The sequence below is a fragment of the Chinchilla lanigera genome, unplaced genomic scaffold (genome assembly GCF_000276665.1).
Source record: "Chinchilla lanigera isolate Chin_1 unplaced genomic scaffold, ChiLan1.0 scaffold00049, whole genome shotgun sequence".
NCBI classification, from domain to species: domain Eukaryota; kingdom Metazoa; phylum Chordata; class Mammalia; order Rodentia; family Chinchillidae; genus Chinchilla; species Chinchilla lanigera.
This window is the reverse complement of record NW_004955450.1, coordinates 3,938,821-3,961,485: the sequence shown is the minus strand read 5'-3', so window position 1 is coordinate 3,961,485 and position 22,665 is coordinate 3,938,821. Positions and strand designations below refer to the sequence as shown.

At 38.6% G+C, this 22,665-nt stretch overlaps 1 protein-coding gene across 3 annotated transcripts in view; it reads right to left on the bottom strand.

Moving 5' to 3' along the window:
• The window catches only part of Nptn (neuroplastin), a 64,292-nt gene that overhangs the window by 41,209 nt on the left and 418 nt on the right, over nt 1-22,665 (bottom strand). The window contains exon 1 of one of the 3 annotated variants that reach the window (XM_005393597.2): nt 14,087-14,123. The exons of the other annotated variants lie outside the window; for them this stretch is intronic. Within the exon in view, the coding sequence (XP_005393654.1) occupies nt 14,087-14,120 (34 nt within the window). The 5' untranslated portion in view covers nt 14,121-14,123. Of the gene's footprint in view, nt 1-14,086; nt 14,124-22,665 lie in introns of those variants that run through there. 3 annotated transcript variants of the gene reach the window in all.

Here is a 22,665-nt window from a genome sequence, read left to right as displayed (position 1 = left end):
AATCTAAACTACACTGCGATTCCACATCCCAGTTAAAATGGCTATCAAGACTGCCCAATGTGGTGACCCACACCTGTAATCCCAGCACTTGGGAGGCTGAGGCAGGAGGATCGCTGAGTTAGAGACCAGCCTGGGCTACAAAATGAGCTCAAGGCCAGCCTGAACTGCATAGCAAGACCCTATCTCAAAAAGACCAAAGGGAAAAAAAAAAGAATGGCTATCAAAAACACAGCAAGCGAAGCCAGGTGTGGTGGTACACACCTATAATCCCAGCACTGGGGCGGCTGAGGCAGGAGGATCTTGGGAGTTCAAGGCCAGCCTGCGCTACAAACTGAGCTCAAGGCCAGCCTACACTGCACAGCGAGACCCTATCTCAAAAAACACAAAAAAGCAAGCAAGCAACAAAGCTGGCAAGGATTGGGGACGAGGGTGTTCTTCTGTGCCGCTGGTAGGAATGTAAGTATAGCCATTATGGAAATAAGTATAGAGGCTCCTCCCCAACCCCCCAAAAAAGAAAAAGGGGCTACCATTTTGATCCAGTTAGGCCACTCTTGGTTTATTACCCCCAAAATTAAAAGTCAGGTACCATAAAAATATAGGTACTACGGAGACACTTGTATTTATTGCAGCACAATTCATAAACACCCTAATGCCCACCGACTGATGTATGGATAAAGAAAATGTGGCATATACACACAAGGAATTATTCAAGAATGGCTATCAAGATTGCCATAAAGAACAACAAACTCCTGTCATTTGCAGGAAAATGGATGCCACTGAAGACTATCATGTAAAGAGAAATGACTCAAAGTCAAGTACCACATTTTCTCTCACATGAAGAATCCAGGAAGGGAAAATTTTAGAAACAAAACAAAAAGCAAAAAGCAAAATCAAAGGGGAGGGGAAATGAAAGCTGAAAACAGAAGGGAGACTATTAGTGAAGAGGAAAGGGATGGAGGAAAGAGGAAGGAAAGGCAAAGGAGGGGAGGAAATGATCACAGTGTGGTTTACGTATGCACCAATATGTCAAAATGAAACCCACTAGTTTGTATAATACACGCTTAAAAATGTCATTAACTACTGACTCCAAAACGATGACTTGCACTTTGTATTTTTCATATTACCAATCTACACACTAAGAATATGTCTTCAATTTATCATTTACCCAAGGTTTCTACTTGTGCACAGGGACAATATAGTTCTCAACCTTGCAAGACAACGATAATCAAAATATTGTACAAGGGGACATGGTGGCACATGTCTATAATCCCAGCACTCCAGCAGGCTGAGAAAGGAGGGTTACAAGCCTGAGCACAGCCTTAGCAAGCTGAAAGAGGGAGGAGGGAATTGAAGCTGGGGATTGTAGCTCAGTGAGAATTCCCTGGGCTCGATCTCCAGTATCTTCCCCACCCAAATACGATAATGGCCACTTCTGTAACAGGTATTTTTAACAGAATATATAAGAAGTAAATAATTTTACTGGAGGAGAAGACTGATGTACTCTGATCACCTGGGCAATGAAATCCAAGTCTAACCTTGTCAGTGTGGAGGGGCGGGGCAGGGGCAGCAGAGGTTCTAGACTGGAGACAGCATGAGATGGCAAGTGTTGAGAAGTGGAAGGAACAAGAATATTTTTCTAAGTGAAAAATTCAGCATTTATTTGAGTGCTATCAAACCCCAACCACGTGCTAAGTGCTTTTGCTACTCAGAAAAATAGGACAGATAATACACCTCAGACCTCCCAATTTGGGGGGAAGGACAGGCATCCTGCTGGCAATGGAAAGTGTGACTCCAAGCTAGGCAACCTGGGCTACATTCACAGAGCACGGGGTATGCACAGAGCAGCGGCAGTGCAAAGGGTGTCAACAGTAAGGAAGGAGGTTGGGAGGGATTAGGAAGCTCTCCCAACAATCCAAACAAAAAAATGAGTATCAACTAACTCAGAGTGGCTGCTGAAATGGTGAAAAGAGGATGGACGCAAAAAATGTTTACAAGACAGAATCAAGCAGACTTGCCTGCCATGGAGTAAAGCCAGACCCATACACAGAATAAACAAAGGCAGCCGGAGGGTTTGGCTTTGAGGGCATACAGGTTATCCCATTAAGAGTCCAGACGTATCTGAAAATAAGGATTTAAAATTCAGGAATGAGTGGAGGGCTGGAAATCTGCACTAGGGAATCATCAGTTTAGGTGAAAGCTGAAACTAAAGGAGATGAAATCATTTAGAGGGTGAAAAACGGACTGAGGCTGGAACTTTCTATATAATTATACAATACTTCTTTCCAAATGATTCACCACTAAATGAAATGTACTTTTACTAAGATAAAGCACCCCAAATTAGGTACTAATTCCCTTCCTCCATCTGGACAGCACTGTACCAATGTCAGGTAAACACTCAGTTACGCTGCTTTCCACCAACTTGATGTCAGAGACTCAACATAGTGAAACAGCATCCACAGCAGAAGCAGCACAAGACTTCATCTGGGTAGAATGCACGGTGTTATTTCCCTTTACAAATAATCCTCAATCTTTTCAGAGAAAGTGATCACTTGGTTCCAAAGATAATCTTTGGAAATGCTTCTCATTGGGAAAAAACTAACACATAAATCCAAGCAAAGTTTCACAACTTTTAAAAGGGAAAATATATGGAGTTTCAGCCTAAAGCTCAAGGCTAAATCAACTCCACCCTCTCCTCTGCAGTACAGAGTACTGACGAGAGACAACATGCTCCAGGCATGTCTAAGGAAAACAAAATGAGTGACTCCTATTTTAGGCTCTCATAAAAATTCATGAAATCAGGCTCTTTTTTCTACCTTCTGCTCCTCTTCAATACTTCTATAAAGATGTACTACATATGATTTTAGAAAATAAGGATGTAACTGACAAAACACGTAACAAAGAGATTTTTCCACTCTGAGAATGGCATGGGAAATTTCCTTCTCCCCTTTAGCTGCCAAGAGTCTCTCAATTAAAAACTGAGACTATTCAATAGAACTTTGGTGAGTCTTATTCTGAACTTTTAAAAGTTATGAAATGAGACAAATATGACTCCTTTATGTTTGGACCATGACAATGTGTTGAAACTGAAAACTTTTCAGAACTTAAGTAACAATGGCAAAAAATGTATTTATTTGGTGAGATTAAGCAAGAGTCCAAGGACTACTTAGTATTTCTTCCCAACTTTTCAACAACTTATTTTTTTGTTTTGTTTTGTTTTGTTTTGTTTTTTTTGGTTTTCCTCCGGTACCGGGAACCGAACTCACGACCTTGCGCTTGCCAGGCAGGCGCTTTTGCCGCTGAGCTAAATCCCCAGCCCCAACAACTTATATAATTGTAAATTATTCAGTACTGTGGAGCAAGTCATTGCAGAAAACAGTAATTAATTTCATTCCTGAAGTAGGAGTTTATCATACATTCAGTCCTTTATTAAAAGAATTAAAGACTTGTAGAATTTAGTATGCAAATCTAGACATTATAAATGACACTTCTGGGGGCAGTACTAGGGATCAAACTCAGGGGCATTCTACCACTGAGCTACATCTCCAGCTCATTTTTTTTTTTTTTTTTTTATTTTGAGACAGGGTCTCACTAATTTGCCCTGGTGGGACTTGAACTTGTGACCTTCCTGTCTCAGCCTCCCTCATTGCTGGGATTACAGGAGTGTGCCACCATACTGAGCTCAGTAACATGTCAAAATTAAATATACTTCCAGACAATGAAATATTATTCAGCATTAAAAAGAAATGAACTAGCAAGTCATGAAAAGACATGGAGGGACCTTAACTGCCTATTAGGAAGAGTTAGAAACCACTCTGAAAAGGCTGTCATATTGTATGATTCCAACTATATGACATTCTGGGGAAGGCAAAACTATGGAGACAGTGAAAAGATCAGTGGTTGTCAGGAGTTAAGGGGAAAGAAAGGACATGTTGCCCAACGTAGAAGGAAATTTCATAAGCCTTCATCATGTCAAATACCCTGCAGCAGACATGACACATGCAGATGCGGCAACCAGTTTATCATCCAAAGTTGGACATCCACAAAAGCGAAAGGAAAGTTATTAGTACTTCTGATGGGGGAATAGGCACAAACTGAGGATTGCAGGTGCATGACTTAGAGAACTTAGAGGGCATACTGTATGACCAAGCAATCAGAGTGGAGCTACACCAGAATAAAACTTCAGGTCAATTAACTTGCAACTCTAAATACGGTATATCTGTGATTCATGAACTTTTCTTAAGAACTCTTATCAGTAATTTTCCAAAAACCCCTTTCACTGCTAAATATTGTATTGCAGATCAAATATATCCTCCAAAGCATCTTCAACTCCTGGGGTTTTTCCTCCATCAAAATTGACAAATCTTCCATCTGATTCTCCTACATTCAGTAGTATTTGGTAGCTACCATCTTTGGCTCAGGTGATTTACCATTAACCAGAAACCCTTGCCTGATTATGATGTATGTAATTTAAGACCCTACTGCCCATATAGAAGGAAACTCCTTTAATTTTAAATGACAGTATACAAAAATCAATGAGCCCTAATATTTGCAAAAGGTAGTTCTCCTCTTAGTAATAGCCAAGTATTACCTATCTAGGAAATAGTAAATCCTGGTAGACTATAGGTCAAGACTGTAGCCTAGCACTGACTCTCTACTAGGTATTAGAATGCACTGACAGCTGTTTCAGAGCTGAATATCAAACTGCATGATAATGAAATGCTAGACACAGCAATTTAAACTGAGACTTCTAAAATGCATATTAACATACAGAAATAACTCTACTTAATGTGTACAGATGTTAAAATCAAAATCTGACCCGCTCTTCTGAGAGAACTCTGCTATTGTATATCTATCACTCATTATCTGTCTTGTCTGTAATAAGAGTTTTGGACAGACTTATTCTAGTTAAGCTGTAAGTGTTGATGTGTAAACTTGTTTTGATTAAAAGAATGGTGAGAAGATTCTTACTAAGGGTTAAGGGTAAAATTCTTTCATAAATTTCAACCTATTAACTTAAAAATGTGCTAAGTCACAAATTATTATGCTAACAGTAAAATACATGAAACTTTCTGTGACAAGGGGGCTTTTCTTAGAAAAGTGGAACTAAGCTACCTTTCTGAACAGCAACAAAATCATGTTCTAAGAAACCATATTAATGGTATATCTGAATTTAGTATAGATGCTCTGGAAGTCACTTTTCATTAAAAAAACAAAACAACAACAACCAAAGAAACCTCTGTGATTTGTTTTCTAGAGAATAAAAACTCAGTATAAAACACAGATTTTTATCTGAGATTTTCCTTTACAGTTAGAATAAAACTCAACTACTTGGGGGCTGGGGATTTAGCTCAGCGGCACAGCGCCTGCCTGGCAAACACAAGGTCATGAGTTCGATTTCCGGTACCAGGAAAGAAAAACAAAAACAACTCAACTACTCTTTTTCAAATTATGTTGTGATGGTACTCATCAAATCTAGAAGAGTTTAGAAGCTCAGATTTTCTGTAAACCTAGGATTTAACAACCTAGAAATCTCTTGTTTTTTCCTCCCTTCTTTGAAAAGATAACCCTAAAGAAAACAACTGTAGAAGAGGAGGCCAGAAGGAGACATTTTGTAGGCATTCTTAATAAAAAATGGAAAATGCTTCAAAAATTACTGAATGCATAACTAATGTCACAGAAAGCAAATTCATTACAACAGTGATTTAAGCTTTATTGATCCTTTGTGTGAGACAATGCAAAGCACATCATATACTATAATTTAGTACATAGCAATATACCTTTTAGTATTCCCATTCTATGGATAGCAAAGACAGGATGCCCACCCTGGCAGTATAATTCCAAAGCATGCAACCCTTGCAATTCTGCCTCACTGACAGCAACACTTTATTTACTGGAGACTGTCAGAGCTTGTGACCAATCTTTTAAAGCTAGTGTCCTTAACTAGTAAGCTAGAATTGTGAAGATCTCCAGTTCTTACTGGTGAATATCTAAGGTGATTCCTAAAATCACAACCTCAAGATTTTCTTCCCCTCAAGAAGGGATTAGAACATCCTTTGCTTCCTTTTCCAAGCAGAGACTGAAAAATACACTTCTGTACCTTGCTGTCATCTGCATACTCCTAGATTTCAAAAATCAGGGTAAATGGTAAGTAGTTTTTCCCCCCATGAAGATGGTAGAGCTTTCACTAAATAGTACTTTACTGAATCCATTTTGCATAGGATGATTACTGTTTGTTTTGTTTTCTGAGGCAGGGTCTCACTATGTGATTCAGGCTGGCCTCCAACTCAAAGCAATTGTCCTGCCTCAGCTTGCCGAGTGCAAGGATTACAGGTGTGTGCCACTACACCCAGCAGCAGGATGATTATTTTTGTGCTTCCTATAGCTTCTGCCTTAAAGAAACCATCTTGTTAGCTGGGCATGGTGACACATGCTGGTAACCCAGCACTCAAAAGACTGAGGCAAGAGGATCACCATCAGTTCCATGCCAGCTCGGGCTACACAACTGACTTCAAGGCCAGTCTGGAATACACAGCAAGAGCCTACCTCTAAAGAAAAACCAAGAAACCTTGGTCTTTTGGTCATATTTTAACCACAGACTAAGCATAGGTAGTATAATCACTGCCTTCACAAAGTATACACAGGAGTCCTTCCATGCAAGCATTAAGACTGACCAAGTAGAACATGAAGTAAAGGTACCCTTATGCAAAGGTTTTAGAAGTGGGTCTACAAAGTAGTCATGCATTTCCCCAATTAGTAATACAGTATCAAGAATTCAGTCATCATCAACATGATTCCTTTCGGTGAATATTAGTAGTAATAGATGTAGTAAATAGCTCCATACGTTTATATAAGTGAAAATTCCTACCCCTCTAATTACTATATTCAAGAAGGACAGTATAAATACTAAGATGAATTATAATTTAGTACTACTAAATGCAAAGCATCACAGCATGTAGATGATACATCTGCATAGAACAGGCTTTGAAAGGATACACAACGAACTTGGTACTTACTCTTGAGGAGTGGTAAACAATGGGTAAAAAAAGTTGTTCAATATTCTGCTTTGAACACCTAGGTATTAATTATCTGGAACTATTACATATGAGTAAGTCCTTTGAAGTTTTCATAATTTTTTAATTATAAAAACTTTTCCCTTCTTTCAAAAAATGAAATATTTCCACATCAAAATGTCTCTTAGTCCAATGCAGTTTTATCCTTCCTGACTGCTGCAGTTAGTTACAACTATTCTTTGAAAATTCAGTCTGAAGAAACCTTCATGAAATTTAGGCAGAGAATTTAATGACAGGCTTATGTATCTGGTTACCACTGGCTCACTTAGTACTACTGGCCATGTCAAGTTTTTCCAATGGTGTACTCTGATAGTTTAAGTGTTGATACAATTCTTGAGCTGTTTCAATGACAAACAGATATTGTTACAGAATGGTAAAGTGACACTCTACTAAGGTACCACTAGGAGCACATTCCACTCAAATTCTTTCCCATCCAAGCTTTAAAAAGCTCCTGAAATATACATACTAGAAGCTCTTACTTCAGGTAATTTCTGAGCAATTTTCACTCTAGTTTAATATTCCTACAAGAACTATTAGTAATATATATACTCAAGTGGAGTTTTTCCCCCTTTACAGCATATCATATTTTGCCTTTTCAAACTCTAGCTATAAAATCTGGTTACCCACCTCACCTTGCCACTGGGTAGCAAATGATTTGTTCTATGAGCAGACAGATCATAATGTTTCATGTGTACTCCACAGTTAAATGGTACACTTCCAGGAAGCACCACAATTTGCCAGTCCACACCAAGTGCTTCACACACAGTTCATTACTAGCAGCTATTCATTACTAGCTGCAGGCCTGGAATTTCTTTCACCTTAATGTCCTCAGTTCTATCAGGGATTAATTTCATTTGCAACTAGGCCTCGATGACTGACTGAACTATTTCTTAGTAATATGGACATTATGACCTATAAGGATTATAAGACTAATAAATAATGTCAGAAAAATCTCTTATCACATAAGAAAATCATACAACAGCTACTAGGAGAACCCAATGTGATGGCACATGCCTGTAATCCTCCATCACTCAGGAGGCTAAAACAGGAGGATAGCCATGAGTTCAAAGCCAGCCTACCTGGGTGTGGTGGCGCATACCTGTAACCCCAGCACTTGGGAGGCTGAGGCAGTAGGATCATTGCAAGTTTGAGACAGGCTTGGGCTACAAAGTGAGCTCAAGGCCAGCCTGAACTACACAGGGAGACACTGTCTCAAAAAGACCACCCACACCCCAAAAAAAGAAAGAAAAAAGAAAAGCCAGCCTGAACTACATAGGGAAACTGTGTCTCAAAAAACAAAAAAAGCTACTAGGAAATGCAAAAATACCCAGAAATCACAATATGCAAATACTCCTATTCAGATGACATCAGTCATCTAAACTTTTATATTACAATACATCACCTCTCTGCCTAAAATAGAGTCCAATAAAATACTTTAAAAGTGCCAATGTTTACCTAGAAACAGAAAAAACTGGGATAGAATGAAGGAGGTATGGGGAAGAAAATAAAAACAAGAAAAAGAAAAAAAGAAACTATAAATATATATATAACTAAGACACAGAACTCATTAAAAAGGAAAACCAAAATGAACAACAGAATTATGGGGATGGGAAAAAAGGCAAGTTTCTTGAATTGTTTTAGGCATTTAGATGATCATCTTAATTACTAAAGAAAGCAAAAGATTAAAAAAAAAATTCCTGCTGCTAAAGTTTGAAAACAAGATGTACAGCAAGATATATATGCCTCCATAACATTTTACAAGAACCAAAAAAATGCAGTTTCAAAACATTCACTGGATAATTGGAAGAAAATTACACACCAGACTTTCCTAGTAAAAATCAAGTTGCTAAATTTCTAACTCAAGTGACTATAAAAACATGTCACTCCTATGGCACAATCTAATTTTGAAAGTGCAATAAATTACTGCAGTACTAGCCAATTTATCTCTTCCACAATGACTTCAAAAACCAAGATCATTGCTACCTGAGATAGACTAATGTTGAAAGCTAACCTGAATGACTAAGGAGGGTGACCTACAGAAACAGTAGGGAATCAGCATATTTAGTGGAATAATCATCTAGCTCCAAACAGCTTTACACTGACAGGCCCCAAACACCCAAGATAGGTTGTACGTTAACCAAAAAAGTTATTTTTTTCTTTGGCAGTTCTGGGGATTGAGCCCAGGGTCCTGGGCATGCTAACCAAGCATTCTACCACTGAAGTACAAACCTTAGCAAAAAGCTCATTTTAATTACTTCCTTACTACTATTAAAAATTACAGGGGAAGCCCAGTATGGTAGGGTGGTGCACACCTGTAATCCCAGCTACTCTGAAGGCTAAAACAAGAGCACCTCAAATTCAAGGCCAGCTGAGACCCTGGCCTTACTGAGATCCTGTCTCAAAATGAAATAAAACAAGGCAGTGTAAACCTAATCCCAGCACTCTGTGAGGTGAGGGAGGAGGCTCCACAAGATCAAACTCAGCCTGGGCAACTTAGCAAGACCCTATCTCAAAATAAAAAATAAAAATCGGGCTGGGGGTGTAGTGCAGTGTAAAAGCCCTGACTGGGTTCAATTCCCAGTAGTGGGGAAAGGGGAGGGCAGGTCTGGGGCTATAGCACAGTGGTTGCCTAGCATGTATGAGACCCCGGGTCAGTGATGGTGGTGAACTTTTTAGAGCTTTCACAATGATACAAACAGCCCGCTTTATTCAGCATGTGTGCCACAGGTGTGTCACCTCTGCCCTGAGTTCACTATCCAATACCATCAAAAAATAAAAAGAAGGGACCAATATGCCCTACTGTAAGAGTTCAAATTTTATAACCATTTCATTATGGAGCACATAGCTACCTCTCAAACAACAGATTAAAAAAAAATAACTGAGTATGGTATCGGTGGCAGAGAGAGAATTTTAGCAATCACTTATCTTCCATCAAGAACCATGCTACATACTTTATGCAATCTCATTCTAACCACCATCCTGTGCGGTTTGCACTATATCTAATAAGCATATGAAGAAACAGTAGCTAAAACAGATTAACAGATTTGCCAAAAATCTGGACTCCAATCCAATCTCAGCCTCCAAAATTTGTAATAGTATAGTACTTTGGTGAAGAGGCTGCAAAAGGGGGCACTGGTAGTTTTATTTGTCCAACACAGCATTTTCACAAGACCAACTTTCAGCATTTTCAAAGCATGTATTCTCCAGGTCAGCAAATGGTACTTCTGCCTAGCTCTTGCGCTTTAATGCTTGTTGACAAAATAAAGGCCAGTGAAGAGTTGCTCCCCTTGTTTATTCCATTCCGAAAAACAGTGTGGCTCTGGCTATCAGGAACCCAGTGTTACAATCCTGTCAAGGATACAGTACTTAAGTACAGGCACAAAATGGAGATATTCTCAATGGAAGCTTCTCTACCTTTCATTAAGGCCCACTGGAAATTTGTGGGTGCATTTTTGGCTGACACAGTAATTAAGAAGGCACTATTCACCCTTATGGGATAGGCCCAAAGGGCTCTCAATATCCCAAATAGTCAAGTCTTACACAACAAAGAATAGTTCCTCTTCCCACACAACTTTCAAATGACAAGATGAAAAACTTGTTCTGAGCCTAGAACCTAACTGTTTTAAATATAAGAAGTACTCTTGCATAGTTTTAATCATCACTCCATCTTCCAGGAATACAATTACTGTGTAAGGTAAGGATAGACTATTCTTTGTTACATTTGGAACTTTACCAAATGCTGTTCACCTTCTCAGGAAATCACCTCAACAGCAACATCACCTGCAGTACTGGAGTCCTTACAGCACAACTCTACCAGTCAGCAAATACAGCTGTCACATTCTACATTTCTCTACATATAAACAGCATGCTACTTCATTATCTTCCTGTGTAGCCATGCCTAAGCACTTGTAGAATAAGCTAAGTAAGTTACCTTCCCTTATTTTCTCCTTTATACTACATTTTACTGTTTAAAGGTGTTTCTTTAATAATTAGACTAAAAAATCTACAAACTTTATTTCAGGTAGTAAAGGGGAGTTAAGAAATGCTGCCATAAGAGGAGTTTTAAGATAAATACTTTAACTTCATTTTGTTGTCACCCACTTGGAGGTTGAAAAGAATTGGTTGGAGGGAAGGACAACAACAAAGTGTCCCTCACAAGATGACCTTTTTAGCAGTTCTTATTTACATGCTACAATGGTAACAGAGTACACTACCTTATTTATTCTGTAACACTGTCTCCAAGTGAGTTTAGGCACCAAATTTGAACTATATGAATTTTCTAGTTTCATTAAAAACCACAAGTTATTTTTTAAACTGCTTTAAATATATTTTAAATAAATATGTAAATATGGTTATCATTATCCTTAATATCACTTAATTCCATTCTCCCTGAAAGCTATTATACTGGTCATATGATTACTATTATACTGGTATATTATTCTTATTATTCTTGTAGTAACCACCCCTGCCCTGGCCCACACCCAAAGGACAAAGTAGATTCTCTTATACTTAATTACTGATACACAGCGATACACTACTGCTCAAAAGACCTTACTATGAAACCCATTTAACTCTAAAGAAATTATATCCCTAGTCTGTAGAGCTAATATCTACCTTCTCTGACTCTTTACATCAAGTGGTTATAATTCAGCAAGTGAATTATTCTGAACCCACAAGAGAGGAAAGGAGGTGGTCAGTTGTGTCTATGCTACGTTTTTCTTCAAACCCAAGAATATAAATACAGTACATTCCAAGCCTCTAGGCAAAAATTCAAAAAAAGACAACCCTTTACTGAACAGCTTCACACATATCTTTATCACCTATAATAATACCCTAAACTTTATTTTTATTTTTTTACCCTAAACTTTAAAATAATGTGTTTTAAATATGCAAAGACAAGAACTGGTGAAAAACTGTAAGGTTCTCTGCTCACCTCTTCCTAAACTCAGCTTTAATTTTCAGAGAACAAAAAAATTTTGTCAAATGTAAAGTAACTGAGCTGAAGAACAGACATACATATAGACCTATGATGTAATAAAAACATCATCCTAAATTTTTTCTCATGCAAAATGTGCCGTATAAGGTAATTCTGCTCAGGTTAAATCTACTTTAGGACTTCTTTTAATACAGTATGCAAAACTTAGCAAGTTACATTACAAGCCTCTATGTCCTTCAAATGCTAGGCAGAGGGCAAAAGAACAAATTAGAGTTACTGGATTTAGCAAATAAAATTCCTCACCATCTGAAATTCAAATCCTACATTTTATCTGGCCATCCCTCACTCTTCAGACTGACTAGGGTGAGCTCCCATCCTTACCAAGGCTTTACAGCACCACCTCATACTCCCAAAAGGCAGGCTGAATCTTCCACCAGGGGACATTTGACTAACAGAGTCTCAGGAATTAACGTGTACATGTGCTTCCACGTGGTGAAGCTTTCTTAACTGCTTACATTTACCATATAACAAAAAAAACTATAGTCAAAGGAAAAACTTTACTAGGTCCCAACGAAGATCTAGTGAACCAGTACGTTCTCATGCTCCAACAGACTGGAACACTTTCATTGCAACAAAAAAGTTTACAGAAGTCATAGTAAACTGAATCCTGTTTTAAGTACTACAATTTCTGCAAGCTTTTTCTTTTGTTTTTTGGGTTTTTTTTGTGGTACCTAGGGTGCATTTGCACATACTAGGCAAGTGCTCTACCACTGAGCTTCATGTAGCCCCTGCACCCTTTCTTTCAGACAGGCTCTTGCTAAACAGTCCAAATGGTCTCAAAATTGTAATCCTCCTGCCTTGGTCTTCTTTGTAGCTGGATTACAGGTATGTACCAGCTCTAAAAAGCTACTTTTTCAAGGTGGTCCTGTTATCCCAGCATTTGGGAGTCCAGCCTGAACTACACAGAGAGACCCTGCCTCAAAAAACTACTACTACTGTTTCTTGAATTCATACTCATAGAACTTTAGGGCTAGAAATGAACTAATTTCTGACTCTTTCAACTTCCGAACAGCGCATTTCATTTCACACTCACTTTCACAGGTTCTTTTCCTCCTGCTGAGCTCCTAAACAAGTATTACACGTCATGGAAAGAGAGCTTCCTTTCTGTTTTATGAGGTCCCTCTCACCAGCTCTTTGCCCTACTTACCATGATTCTGATGATGCTGAGTGCAAATAACTCTTTTTCTGTTAGTTTCATTAAAATCACCTTCTTAATATTAAACCTATGCTTTTTCCCTGTGCTCTGGGCCTCTGCTCTCTGATACAGCCCATTCATCTTTGGAGACTGCTGAATTCCCTTACTTCATTTACACTGCTACCTTGAAAGTATTAATAGATAATCACATCCTCCTTGGTGCTCCCTTTTCCTAAGTTCAGCCCCTTCAGGCTTTTCTCTTAAATCTGAAACTACTATTAACACAGAATTACCTACATTTTTTCCTGAATGTTAAAAAGTATTCGTAATTATCTGGAGTTCTAAGCAAATAGTAACAGTGTTGGTACTACCATAATTTTGCTGAGTGACCACTAGGTTATCGGGTGACAGTTTACTGTAAGCTATGCAAAGCCTCTTTATACTCATTCTTTTCCAGGCAGCAGTTTCTTATTTTGTATTAGGGCATTTATTTCATCTCCCTTGGTGAAAGACTAGAGTTTCAGCATTAATATGATTTCAACGCTGGAACTGTTCTGCTATTCTTTCCCCCAACTGTTCCATAACGGTCCCCAAACCTGCTAAACTTGTGTAACCAAAGGGGGGAAAAAAAAATCCCAAATTAAATTTAACATATTCCTTCAATCTGCTGATTGAGAAGTACTTCAGATAGCTGCCAACAAAGAAGGACATCTTGTTGCCTTTTTTCCATATCAGAGTCAATGTCTAAAGTTATAAAAAAAAAAAAAAAAAAACCCTGCTACTCTAGGATCTTAAAACTTGAAAGGCAGATGATTCTTTAGTGATGATTCCACTTCCCCTCTCCCTCCCTTCCCTTGGCCAGTATTCAAGTGGATCTGTACTCACCAGAATGTGCCTCAAACAGCATCCGAGTAAGCATTCAGCTCAGAATAAACAGTAGTGCTCCCAGCCCTGTACTCAACCAGTAACTCAAAGGCAGGGACTAGGGAATAAGGAACACAAACTCTAATTTAAAAGAAAGGACAACCAAGCATATTGGAAGAAAAGTTATGTTTGACTACGATATTCAAATTATTTTGGCTTCCCCTTTCTCCCCACGTTCAAGTAGGAAAAATATATCATATAATGACTAATAGATGACTTTTAAAATGCCGTATTTTCTTTACTCATGACTAGTTAACACTAGTATGTGGCTGATACTCCTGATAAGCACCTTGTGAAAATCCTTACTGTGCTATAAAAATCACATTATTCCAGACTAAGACTGCATATAAAAAATACAACTCCACTCCTGAAAATGCTATTTTTCAAACTGAATTTCAAAGCCCATTAATATTTGTGAATCAAGTTAGGTGATCTGTCAGTCATATCACATGGTTTTCTTAAATTCAGCCACAGGGAGTAAGAATAGGTACTGCTTCACAAACTTACATATACTGTATATGTAACATTATATACCAACATTAATCACAAACTCTATCTGGGTCACAGACCAAAAAGAAAAGTTGAAAGCCTTTTTCTAAGGAGCTCTTATATCTCTGAAGTTATTTCAACATCACTACATGTGAGCCTTTTTTTTTTTTTTTTCTAAGCCCTACTAACTGCATTTTAGGTTCTGAAAAACTCTATCTTGGAATGTAAATTTTTTAGGTTATTTTTTAATTAGTAAGTAGCAAGGATGTGGCTGGTAACTACTGAAAATAGATGATAGGTATACAGACGTTGTATTATTTGCTCTATTCTTGCACATTTGCAATTCTAACAAAAATGCAAAAGAAAAACAGCAAGGAAATGAATCAAATTAATAGCTAAAGAATGAAAAGATTTAAACAAAAACCTTTAAAGACACTGTTTCCAAGGAATACCAATCTATGAAGTTCCTTGGGCTTAGGTAACTTAGGTTCCTTGGACTTCTTTACCAACAATGAATAAATTCAGAGACCTTAAATATTTAAGGGACAGGTGAAAATAAGTCATAGGTAAAAAAGAAACTTCCTCAAAGGACAACATGAAATACAAATAGTTAAATGTTTCATTCTTTCCATTAGCCATCCACTTTTCAACCAGCAGAAACAAATGCAAAATATCTACCTACCTGGCAGAATTTTTCACTTCTTAATTGTTTTAATTCACACTGGCAATTTTCCCAGAAGCTTAATACAAGATCTTTATATACAGACCACGGTCTGCCTTCCTTGAAACTGCAAGTGTTATCTAACGTAAACTTACAGGCAGACAGGTTTCAAAACAGTGTACATCTCAAAGTCAATTTTTATTATTTCACAAAGTAAGTGAAAAAAGCTTTAAAAATGGTGTTACTTCCCTGGGTCGTTTCCCCATTGGAGACAGTGCCTCAGCTGTAAGGTCAACAGAACTGTAACTTTTAGAACTGGAAGAGAATTTTTTTTTTAATTTTAAAGAGAGAAAAAAACAATATAGAATTTCAAAAGAAGATGACAGGAAATTAACAATGGTTCTTATATTGCATATTGTTATCTTCAGAGTAGTTGCTCAGATTACCAGGTATAGGCATGCAAAACGATCAAACAATATAAGCACTAACTGTGCTTTTCAATGAACTAACAGAAATTAGTAGTACAATTATCTTAGCTATCTTGTGTATATACATGTATCTTTTCTTCCCTCTTCCTTCTTTTCTCTAATTTTGACATCATTTAATGTATCAGTTTTCAAATACTACCATCAGGAAGAAAAGAAGAATCTACAGCATGACTTACATATGCAAACACATTCTTACCTATTTGTTTTTATGTATCTACTGCATATGTAACACTATGTCTTCTTAGTATTGTGTCAGAAAGGACTTCCCTTTTTGACACACATATTTCATCACTTTTAAAATCAATAGTATGAATTTGCTTAAGATTAAAACTACGGGTACAATGTGGGCCTTAATGTTTTCTAATAATAAAACCTTACATAAAATACAGAACCTCTGACACTTTCACAGTAACTTCACATCATCTCATTTATATTTCATTGTGCAGTCAACTTGAAGCAATACTTGGGTGTGTCACTTATAAAACAAAGTAAAACATACCCACATTGACGTACTTCTGCAAAACACCACAAACTCTAATAAATAATATTATTACATTATGGGTATTAGGGAAGGCTAACCTTAAAACATTCCATAATTATTTCCAGAAATGCAAAAGATTTTCACTTAGTACTTTTGTAAGAGCTGGAGACAAGAGGGTGTGGGAGATTGAGTCCATGCCCTTCACAATGAGTACACCTTCAGCCCTTTCTTATTTTGAAACAAGCTCTTGCTAAGTCATTAAATTGCTCATGCTGGGCTTGAACTTGTGATCCTGAGCCTCCCGGAATGCTAGAATTACAGGCACACCACCTCACAAGAAACCTAACACAAGATGTTTCTATCAAGCTAACTGTATTGTTTTAAGGAACAGGTAAGACTTTTTCTTTCATTTAAAAAACCATAAGAAAACAAAAAACAGCGGGTGTCTGAGGGGACATTAAATATGTCTCCCTTAACTTTGTGCAAATAAATGTGAATACTTATAAGTAAACTTCATTTCCATGTACATAGACCAATTAGGAGTTCTGAGTGATCAGGTCAAAATAACCTCAAATTAATTAGGTTTGACTCATAAATGTTTCTACAAATACAAGAGCAAACACAGTTAAAGCTACTTTCAATTTTAGCTAACACACTAAACTGAAGTTAGGCACACATTTTGACTCCCACTCCTAAAGGAATGAACTCTTCAAAGGCAGACACATTTCACTTGTGTTCACTTTCAAATTTAGACATCAGTATCCACAGAGATGTTTTTACATTATCTTTTAAATTGAGTGACTTTATAGTTTCCTGTCTTCCCAAAGTTAATCCTTACCCACTAAAATTTTAATTTCTGAAGAAAAATCCACAAACAAGCTTACAAACGCATCTTATAATTAAGCACTGTATTATTAGTGGCATCTGTGTAAAATCTGTATGTTTTGTTTAAAGAGGCATACTGAAGACCAAGCTAACTGCTTTTAGGGGATTTTTTAAACTGCTGAGTCAGGATCTCACTACGTAGTCTGAACTAGCCTTGACTTGCCTCAGCCTCCCAAGCTATGCAGGATTACAGATGTGCGACACTACACCCAGCTCTTGCACCACCCTTTTAATTCTGATGTATCCATTTCCTGGAGAGGTCCCTGGTCTACTTATTTATTCTTTTGCCAGCTTGTTTCCAGATGCTCCTCAATGAACATTTCATTCCTTGTTCTCACTCCCTGCTTTTCTCCTTGTGCTACTGCAGCCTGTCTTCTCCTTCCCACTCTCCCAACTTCATCTCTACCCCTGAGCCTGTCCAGACTGCGCCCACTGTAAATATAGCATCGAATAGAATGCATCAGAACAGTTCTCACAAAATTCACTTTTTCTAAAACTTCTTTACCTAACTTTATTTAGACGTTCACTGAACATTTGTAATGTTTGTTGTTTTTCAACATACAGGTACTTCCTCTTAATAGACACTAGCACCTTATCTCTTCCCAAAATGTCTGAGGGAAAAAAAACCTTACCCAATCCGGAGTTTCAAAGTTTACATATGAAACATCTTACTTAAAACAACGTCCATCCACACTGACAGCACATTCCTAGTCACATCTGGTCATCTCTGAAATCCTAGTTACCTAATTATTTTTATTTAAAAAACAAAATTAAGAAAAAGACACTACAAAATAGCTGCCTTTTATTAATGTCTACAGGTATGTTTCACATGAAAAAATGTTTCATGTCAAAACAGTATTAAGGAGAAAAAAAAGTGATCTATTCTAAAGTCTAATTTCTCATGAGGCTCTTAATAACTTATACAAGATCAGACCTATAATGAACATCAACACATGAACTGTGGCGCACATTCCCATTTGTTTTTATTTCCTTTGTTTTAAGCCTTAGTACATTCATGAGTTAAACTGCTTCTGCCAACACAAAAGAGAAAAAAGAAAAAAAACTCTTCTGTATTTCCAGTTTGGACCCAGTACCTTGTAAAACAAACGCAGGAGCAAGTCCTGAAGTAGAAGCGTGGCCTTTCTTGTCAGACCCTGTCCAACACTCATATCTGTGTGCTCCACTGTATCGCTGGTGACACTTCAGTAAGTGGCCTGCAGGCAGAAGGCCCACGACCTCTTTAACAAAGGCTTGCTTCCAAAGCAAACTACTTCTGGGCAAATATTATTTGGCTTAATTATGATAAAATCTGTTACCTGACATTTGGCATATCTGTGCCATAGTTACCACAGATGAAGTTTCAGTTCACACAAAGAAGAGATGCAGTCAATACCAAACTGCTAAACTTGACAGAAAAGAAAAAGACTGATGAATAGTCTAATGCAGATACTGGCACTGTTGCAGTGTTCACAACTACCTAGTATCACCCAAGCAAAATGGTTTCTTCCAATATAGCTCAACAGTTAAATTTGTTTGATTTCCCATCATCTTCCACTGCTATCCATTTTTTTTTTGTTTTGGTACCTGGAATTAAACTGAGGGCCTTGCACTTGCCAGGCAGGCACTGTGCTGTTGAGCTATATATCCCTGGCCCGTTTTTGTTTTTAACGGGGTTTCACTATGCAGTTGAGGCTAGCCTTGAGCTCACTTTGTAGCCCAGGCTGGTCTCAAACTCACAACAAACCTCCTGCCTCAGCCTGCCAATTACTGGGATTACAGGCGTACACCACTATGCCTGGCTTCACTTTGATATTTTCAAAATGAACTTTTTTACAGCTGACATTCACTCATCTATAACACTCCCACTATGTGCCAGGTACTACATTCTATTTCTTATCACAGTAGTATTCTGTGAAAAGGTGATGGCTGGCCCATACGCAAAGATATTTGGTTTACAGGTGGTGGTGGTAGTGTATGAAATCTCTCAACCAGACGGAAATAAGAACTTCCTGGGCTGGGGATGTAGCTCAGCAGCATGAGTGCCTGTCTGGCAAACAACGTCCTGTGTTCGATTCCCGGTCCCAAATAAATAAATAAGTTAAATAAAAAATTAAAAAATGCAAAGTCTTTGGGGATGGGGATTTAGCTCAGCGGCACAGCGCCTGCCTGGCAAGCACAAGGTCATGAGTTCGATTCCCAGTATTGGAAAAAAAACAACAAGAAAAGAACTTCCTCACCAGGATTTACAACTGCAAATGGTATATCTGGTCACTTTTTCTTAAAGTTATATTAATAGCAAAAGCACAATCCTTGTGTGGGGATCTTCAACTAGCCTATTTACTTTTACTGAAAATGACAGAAGCATTAAAAAGTGTTCAATATATACATGAAAAAGAATAATGCTGCTCTTTCTTGTTTTGTTTTTTTTTTCCTGTCTTTTTGAGACATGGTTTCGCTGCAGTTCAGGCTGGCTTTGAACTCATTTGTAACCCAGGCTGGCCTCAAACTCAGTGATTCTCCTCAGGGCTGGGATTACAGGTGTGCGCCACATTGCCTGGCTAATGCTGCTTTTTCAATGGTAAGAATAGTAACAGCTAACATTTACTGAGACTCACTATGCAGGGCTAATTCTAAGGAGCCAGCCATTAGCTCATTTAATCTTCACACAACCCCTGGGAGACTGACATCACTACAATCCTATTTTACAGATAAACCTGTAGCTTATCTTATTTAAGATCACTCAGGTATAGAGCTGGAATTCAAACCCAGTTATACCAGTGTCCAAAGCCTATGCTCCTTTTCTTCCTTTATTAGTGTACGCTAACCCTGTGCTCTTGACCACATTACACTGTGTAGTTGGTCTCACTGGATCTTAGTATGAAGTTTTTGAATGGCTTACAAATTTCTTCCTTAAAATGAATCTTTTTTTTTTTTTTTCACATTTAAACTGAGGGCCTTGGACATGTTAGGCAAGCACTCTGCCACTGAGCTACATCCCCAGACTTTCTGTTGTTTTGGAGACAAGGTCTCACTAAACTGCCCGGTTGGCCTACAACTTGTGATCTTCCTGACAGCCTCCTTTCTAAGCAGCTGAAACCATAGGCATACCACACCACCAAGCTACAGCGAACCACTCCCCCCACCCCTAGTGTCCCACTAAATTGCCCAGGCTTGTTATCCTCCAACCTAAGCCTTCCAGAGTACTGGCATTAAGGGTGTACACAAACACACCTGGACAAAATAAACTATTTTTTGATAATACATAACAAAACCAACAAGTATTTTACTTGAAACTGTGGTCTTACCAGTCTAAATATTTGGCTGGAAAACAAAATCTATCTGAACAAAAGCCCTGAATCCCTGTGGCAATGGGATTACCACTAGACTCATTATAGAGAAGAAGAGGACATGACAGTCACTCAGCTCAAATTCTTCACTTTAGGAATGACAACAGAGGCCTTCTGAAAAAAATCCATGCTACCTATAAACATCTAAACGACCACATCCTCAAACCCAAAAACCCTTTTCTTTCAAAGCATCATTTTAATAGCTAATCTAACCTTTCTAGCATTTTGACATTGTACAGACAGTATCATATCCCTTTCTAAGTACTGTAACAAAAACTTTCTAACATGAAGTCAGATCACTGCAGAACTATTACCAATTGAAAGCTTGAATATTTTCATAGACTATGCTACTGAAAGCAATAAAATGGCACCCTTAACTATATAAACTTAAACTCAAAAAATAGCCATTTCTTCCTTGAATTAAATTTACATTCATTTGGGTCAACAGCAGGCTCAGCTTCACTTTCCTGGTTATGTCATGTGATTGAATTCAAGCTCATTTCAAAAGGAAAGGCTGTACTCTGCTGTATTTAGAACACATATCATTGGGAGCAGCCAGATGAGTCTTCCTAGGCCTATCCAAAAAGCTTGCTTTAGTTGCTAAGAAACTACAATTTCACCATATTATAAATCATTGGAAAGAAACTATGCCAGCTGAGATATAACACGTAAAACCAAGGATCTACCATCTATTGTGCAAAATGAAACCACACTATTTCCATAAATCAAATAGCTGAAATCAGAATTAGGCTTAACTCACGTCAAGACAGATGAAAAACTGGTAAGACAAATCAGACTAACTCTACTCTGCCTTCCACAGTGCCTTCACACATGACAGGAAAAAACTAAAAAACAAATACCTAATATAGTTACCATACTCAGTATGAGACACAAAAACGTTTTCTTCCTGACCCCTGCAGTGATAATCCAAGGACACGAAATACACGGAAGATGTGAATAGTACAATTGGTTACAACAAACACTTATATTTAACTAATAATGTTTCTTCATTGCTAAGACTTTTATTGCAATCTTCAGCAATGTAAGCCCAGTTTCTGCACACAAGACTCAATTCCACTGGCTCTATCACTGATGTTTTTCAATTAAACTCATGTAAATTTCACCCCTTTTTAAAAAGTTATTGTTTTAGCACAACAATGAAGAAACAGATTATAAAATAATTTGTAGTTCACTCTCCCGTACTGACTCTCCATAATTTTTTCATATAGAAATATTGTCAAACCTCAATAGCTGTTTCTACAAGCGCAGAAACAGGTTCACAATCAGCAGCTGAACTGTAACACCTGCCTTCAATCAGAATCTGTTTCGTCTAGATTCTCCCACGCCTGACTTCCCAGCATTTCTCCATCTTCTCTAAAGAGCGTCAGTTCAAAATTCAATTCCCTCATTTTCCACTGTACCTTGCACACATCCCAAAGGCCACTCTCATCTTTCTCAAAAATAGCATCTCTTTAGTCTTGAAACTTTTAGATCTCAAAATCCACTTCCTCCGTCTCTCTCCCGCCCTAACTGCCCTCAATCCCACCACTGCAGTTGCAGCTGGGTCCCTACCTTCCCAAACTCACTCTCCACACCGCAAACCAACGTGACACCCCCAGCCTCCTGCATTTTACTCCCTTCCCTTATTTTTCGTCTCCCCCCAACCCCCACCTTTACAGCCAGGCGCCCTTACTTCTCCAATATTTCCCCCACCTCGGTTTCAACCCTTTCTTCCCATCCGCTGCTCATATTCCTCTCCTTATTTAGAAACTCCTTTCTGCTCTCCCAGCCGCTACCCTCGGACGCCCGGCACTCCACCCTCTTCGGCAAACCCACCCTCCTCCCCCAGCTCTAGTGGAGGCACTGCTGCTTCTCTGCAAGTCCCCTACTGCAGCCAACCCACTCCCTCATCTTCCTGCCCACCTTCCCTCCACCTCCAGACCCGAGGTTCCCGATCCGCTGCCCCTCCCCGGGGCGCTCTACTCAGCTCACCATCAGGGACTCCCTGCCCCTCCATTTCTCCCTGGTTTTTAAGGGCCCCCGGAGGATCCCAGCCGATACCAGCGCCCGGGAGCCTCGACTTCCCCCTCCGTCGCTCGGCACACCGACGCGGGTCTCCTGCCACCTCCGGGAGGAGCTGCGCCCCCTCCTCGCCCGCCCCCGCTACTCCACTCCTCGCGCCGGCTTCC